We start from the raw sequence: 5,865 nt of genomic DNA, 5'->3' as shown, positions 1-5,865 counted from the left end.
ACAGGTAGGCAGAAAGACAGGCAGAGAGACAGGAAGGCAGACAGGCAGACACATAGAGACACAGGCAGAGAGACAGGCGGACCAACAGGAAGACAGAGAGAGGGGAGATGCGGAAGAGTGCAGAGTACCAAAGAGGAGATGTGAAGCTACCTGGCCATGGGGGATGAGTGTGTGAGTGCTGTGCTTGGGAAGGGACCTCTTCAGGCCTCCTTCAGGTCCTGGCCTGAATAAAGAGAGATGGGAAGGGGAAAGACAGTGTAGCAGTGACAAAGCTGTTGATGCTGGATGCCCAGTCCCCTGGCCTGCCCTGGCCTCATACTGCAGAAGACCTGAGAGAAAGAACACCCCACTCCCAAGGAAATGCTAAGGGCACCTTGGACTGTGGATGACTGCTGGGTAAGAGAGTCCTCGTGTTGAAGGGGGTTCTGAGTCTCAAAGCTGGAGACTGAGTCTTAAGGAAAATGGAGAGGGCATTCCAGGCATAGGAACAGACTGTAAGAGTCATGGAGGCTGTAGGTGGTGTGGGAAACAGCCAAAAGGCCAGTGTGGATGGAAAGTGAGGTGTGCAGGGCTGCTGCAGCCAGACAAAGGAGGGGCTCCTGGGAAGGGCTCATGGTGGGCAGACCTTGTCACAGACAGGAAGGTCAGGGAGTGGGGACCGAGCTGCAGACCCTGGCCCTGGCTCCCTGAGGCCCTGGACTCTGGGTAGCTGCCTAAGAGAGGGAAGACATGGTGACTCCTGACCAGCCAGCCTCACAGCTGTGCCTTGGCCCTCCCCTAGATGTGACCCGGGTTACATCGGCAAGACCTGTGAGTGCCAGACCCAGGGCAAGAGCAGCCAGGACCTGGAGGGAAGCTGCCGGAAGGACAACAGCTCGGTCCTGTGCTCGGGCCTGGGGGACTGTCTCTGCGGCTTGTGCGTCTGTCACACCAGCGATGTGCCCAATAAATCCATCTATGGGAAATACTGCGAGTGTGACGACGTCAACTGTGAGCACTATGGGAACTACCCCTGTGGGGGCTCAGGTGAGGCCCCAGCTTCTGCTGGTACACGTTTGGTAGACTCGATAGGGCTGTCCTAGGAATAGAAAGATAGGAGTGTTCCCTGTGTGTTCATGGCGGGTTCTGAGCTGCCCCTAACACGTGCAGCTTGACTGTATGGGCCAAGGAGAAAGGCTGCTGAGGGTTAAGATGTATTCATTTATTCGAAGCAGCCAAGAGGCACACTGGGCCTGGCTTAAGGTAGTCCTGAATTCAAATCCAGCCTCAGGCATGGACTACCAAGTCCTTTAACCTGTTTGCCTCAGTTTCCTCATCTGTAAAATGGGGATCCAATGCGAAAGTGTCTGTAAAGCCTTTAGCTCTGTAGAAACCTGACACTGGGCAGGTGCTCGCCCCTCCCTCCCTCCTTCTCTCCTTCCTTTGTTCCTGGCTGCCTCACTCCAGAGGAAGAAGCCACCACCTTGTCAAGCTCCCAGCTCAGGCAGAATTCATGAGAGCTGGCGAGCTGCGCACAGTAGGTGCCACGTGCGTGCTTGTCAGATGGGAGCGGGGTCTGTGTTCTCTGGGGGTTCTCCCAGATCCACGTGGGGTCCCTGATGGGCTGTGTCTGCTCTCAGCTCGGGGCACCTGTGACTGTGGGAAGTGCAAATGTAAGGAGGGCTTCGAAGGGAGTGCGTGCCAATGCACCAAGTCCGTGGAGAACTGCCTGAATGAGCGCAAGGCCGAGTGCAGCGGCCGAGGCAGGTGTGAGTGCAACCAGTGCAAGTGTGATCCAGGCTACCAGCTCCCGCATTGCAAATCCTGCTCAGTCTGCGACAAGCCCTGTGGCCAATATGTGTGAGTGAAAGAGCCCCCACCCCCCGGGGGCAGGGCAGGTGTGGGCAGGCAGACCCCCAGGGGAGGGAGACTGCAGGCCTGGGCTGGGGCTTTTCTGACTCTAACCCCTCTCTTGGCCCAGGGGGCTCCCTGCAGGTGGGCAGGGGTCTCTGTGGTAGTGGCTTTATCCCAGCCTGGGCATTCCCAGCCTGTCTCCTGAGCCAGAGGGCCGGGTAGGACGCGGCTCCTCTGTGGGCTCCGCCCAGTGCCTGCTGCCCATCTCCTACTCAAGGTGAAGGGTGCTGAGCCGCCTACCTGCTGGGGGGGGGACCAAGAGGGCGGGCAATGCGCTGCTGAGGCCGCGGCACCCACCCGTGTGCTCTTGTCTAGCTCGTGTGCCGAGTGCATGAAGTTCCAGACAGGCCCCTTTGCGAAGAACTGCAGCATTGAGTGCTCTGGCCTGACACAGGCCCTGACCCCCCGCAAGGAGGAGCAGTGCCGGGAGCAGGCCTCAGACGGCTGCTGGATCAAGTACTCCATGGACCAACTGGACGGGCGCAAGAAGTACCAGATCTACGTGGAGGACGAGAGAGGCAAGGCCCAAGGGCCCCTGGGCCCCAAGACCCCCCACGGAGGCCCCCAGGTCACCAAGACACCCTCACTCCTTCCCCCCACCGAGACCACCGGGCACCGAGACCCCTGAGCACTGAGGCCCCTGGCACCAAGGCCCCCCCAGTAACCAAGGCCCCCTGGCACCAAGGACTCCTGGGCACTGAGGCCCCCCTCAGGCACCGAGGCCCCCTGGCACCAAGGCCTTCTGGGCACTGTGCTCCCCTGTGGGGCTGTGGCTGCAGAAATCCAAGGATCCCTCTGTGAAGCCAGCAGCCCTCTGAGGCATCTTCCACCCGGAAGGCCCTGAGGGTGGCTTTCCAAAGCTCTTCGGGCTGCTTTTATCTTGAGAAAGTGCTGGCCACGGCATAAGGGAGAGCCCTGGCACAGGCCTGGGGCTTCCCTCTCACCCTGTGCCCTGTCCTCACCCCTGCCACTTGTGATCCGCAGAATGCGTAGCAGGACCCAACATTCCCGCCATCATCGGGGGCACCGTGGCCAGTGTGGTCCTCATCGGGGTGCTGCTGCTAGCCATCTGGAAGGTCCTGACGCACTTCAGCGACCTCCATGAATACAAACGGTTTGAGAAGGAGAAGCTCAAGTCCCAGTGGAACAATGTGAGTGCCTGCCCTGTCCCCATGTTTCCTCCCTGTCCCCATGTTTCCTCCCTGTCCCCATGTTTCTGCCCTGTCCCCACGTTTCCACCTTGTCCCTGTGTTTCCACCCTGTCTTGCGCCCTGCCCTGTCCCCACATTTCCTCCCTGTCCCCCCGTATTTCCGCCCTGTCCCACAGCCTGCACTGTCCCCATCTTTCTACCCTTTCCCCGCGGTCCCACCTTGTTACCAACTCTTAGCCTGAGCCTCAAAGGTCAGACTCCATACAGTGCTAGAGCCTTGGGCCTGGTGTACCGGGCTGATCCCACCCTGAGAGGGGCTGACAGGTAGCTGGGGGCCACAGCTCCCGCCCAGAGCAGAAAGTGGGATCAAGAGAGTCTGAACAGGAAGCAAGCCCCAGTGGGGGAGATCCAGGCAGGCTTCCCTGGAGGAGGGGGCCCCAGGAAGGGGATACATCCTGTACAAAGGTGGGGAGAGTGGAGAGGAAAAGAGGAGTTTTGGCAGGTCAGAATGCATTGTGGCAGTGCAGAGGTGGGATCATCAAAGGCCTCGAATGCCAGGAACAGAGTTTCTGGTTATCCTGGGCTTCAGAAAAGGGGGCTTGGGTGGCACCACGGTGGGTGGAGAAGATACAGACTGAGGCTGGGTGACCAGCCAGCCAGTGGCCATTGGCTACAAGTGAGGAGGGCCTGCCTAAATGAGGAGAGTGGCTATGTGCTGTGTGGAGAAGAGGGGATAGGGATGGATGGCACTGCCAAGGAAACCTGGCAGTGCACCGGATGGGGGTGGGCTGGGGGAGAGGCGAGGGTCCAGCAGAACGCCCTCTGCACAGCCCGGGGTGGTCGAGAAGGGGAGTTTCATGGACAGTAGCACTAGCTTAGAGGGCTCGGTATTGGTCAGACTGCGTCTTAGGTGCCTGCCTGCCTCTCACATCAAGAGTTCGAGAGGCAACTGTTGGGGTGTAAACGAGTTTGGGTCTTGTTTCTTACCCAAAATCTGCCTCCTCTCCCTCCCTCACTGGGAGTCTCAGCTCAGCTGAGCAATGCCCACATTGGCCGCACCCACAAAGTATCTGTGTCTCTGTGCCCAGGAGGGGGGACGGCGTGCTCCCACAGGCGCTAAGGAGAGCCTGTGTGCCCTGGATGTGGGCAAGGTGGGGATTTGGGCAGGGCATTTCAGCGCTGGCGCAGGAGATGGGCATGAGCCAGCAAAGGAATATGGAGTGGACATTTGTCACCACAGGGTGGGAAGTGGGCGGGAGCTGGGGTGGGGAGCAATCCTCAGGGCCAGAGGCCGCAGGGCCATCAGGGAGGACAGAGCTGAGTGGACCACCAGCCTCCAGCTACAAAGGGGGGAAAGGGTGAGGAGGGTCAGGTATCACACGAAGGCTTTTCTTAAGCACAGGAGAGACCTGGGCATATTTGTAAGTAGCGGAGTGACAGCTACTGGATAAGAGAGATCGATCCCAAGGGGTGTTGGGGGGTGGGGAGACATGACCAGGGGAAGCTCGGGGGGAGATGAGAGTGGCTGGGACTTGGGGCAGGCCAAAGGCAGACTCTTGGCCTGCCCCACCCCCAGAAGAGAAGGAAGAAAACCAGTCAGTCCAACAAAGCTAGCCAACACTTGGGAGAGTGACTTCATAGGGGGTTTCCTACCCTTGGTCTCTGGCGTCCAGCAAGAAAGTGGGAGGGGAAAGAAAGGTCTTCTCTATGATCCCTGACCCTCCTCCAGCCCAGCCCTAAGCAACCTTGGTTCTTCCACCGATTCATTTTCTGAACTGTTTGCCTTCCCAGGATAATCCCCTTTTCAAGAGCGCAACAACAACTGTTATGAATCCCAACTTTGCCGAGAACTAGGTGGCCCCCATTCCTGCTGCTAAGAGCCCCCCTCCAATCGCCTTATGAAACAGCCCCGTCTGCCAAGGAACCACTGGCCCTGCAGTGCGAAGGCCCTGGACCTTGGGCCAGACCTTGGGAGGTGCCTCTCACAGCGGGTCTGAGGCCATGTTCATACCCTCAGGAGACTTTGACCTGCTCCAGGACCTGCCCAGTGTCTCCAACAGGTCCTGCCTTGGCCAGGATTTTTTTCCACCTTCCCTGAAAACTTGAGCACTGGGTGGGACAATTCTGAAGGAGGGAAAAATCACACTGAGTGTCCTCTTTGGCCAGGCCTTCCTGCCCATGACTCCTGCACACCCACCTTGCCAGCCAGCTGAGTGTTTTCTGTCCCTTTGCACATATCTGCCATTCAGCCCGTGTATCTGATGGATGGCCCCACTCTCTCTTTGTCCAGCACTTCAGGGCCCCTCTGTCTGCCCTGGGGTTTCCACTTAGATCTTCTGCCCGGTGATTTAAGTTTGTGTGGAGTTTGAAAATATGTGACAGAATGATCTAGAACTTCTAGGCTGTTGGTGCTGAAAAATGGATAGACAGATGTATGGAAGAATGGAGGGGAGAGTGGAGGAGTGGGTAGAGGGATGGATAGATGGGTCGGCATGTGGGGGCGGGCAGGGGCACACACTCCCAACAGTCTCATCTTTGCGTTTTCAGACTCCCATGATGTGCCTTCATTGGACGCCTGTCATACTTTGGTAGGGTTTATAGGCCAAGTCTGGCTCACAATCACCCACATCTTCTTAGGGTCCAAGTCTGGAATCTGACCCAGCAGTTTGGCAGCAGATGCCAACAGGCAGGGTCCTCCCCTCCCCCACCACAAGCCAAGCAAATACTAGGAAACTCCGACAGAGTTCACTGTGCTTCCATTTTTCTAAACTTTTATTAAAATGCCAACAGATTTAGCCTCTGATTTCTTCTTTCAAACAAG

General features: G+C 57.9%; 1 protein-coding gene across 3 annotated transcripts in view; it reads left to right on the top strand.

Annotated features, from left to right (window-relative positions):
- The window catches only part of ITGB2 (integrin subunit beta 2), a 24,779-nt gene extending 18,943 nt beyond the window's left edge, over positions 1-5,836 (top strand). For all 3 annotated transcript variants that reach the window (XM_069100298.1, XM_069100297.1, XM_069100299.1), the window contains 5 exons: positions 782-1,026; positions 1,620-1,839; positions 2,209-2,411; positions 2,878-3,044; positions 4,836-5,836. In XM_069100298.1, the coding sequence (XP_068956399.1) occupies positions 782-1,026; positions 1,620-1,839; positions 2,209-2,411; positions 2,878-3,044; positions 4,836-4,898 (898 nt within the window). In that variant the 3' untranslated portion in view covers positions 4,899-5,836. The remainder of the gene's footprint in view (positions 1-781; positions 1,027-1,619; positions 1,840-2,208; positions 2,412-2,877; positions 3,045-4,835) is intronic.
- The last annotated feature ends 29 nt before the right edge of the window (positions 5,837-5,865 follow it).

This window comes from Petaurus breviceps, unplaced genomic scaffold (assembly GCF_028583685.1).
Source record: "Petaurus breviceps papuanus isolate PSGF00001 unplaced genomic scaffold, PetGlider_PUasm1.0 387, whole genome shotgun sequence".
In the NCBI taxonomy this organism is placed as follows: Eukaryota; Metazoa; Chordata; class Mammalia; order Diprotodontia; family Petauridae; genus Petaurus; species Petaurus breviceps.
Note: the sequence above shows the minus strand (reverse complement) of the source record. Positions and strands in the feature narration are given on the sequence as shown.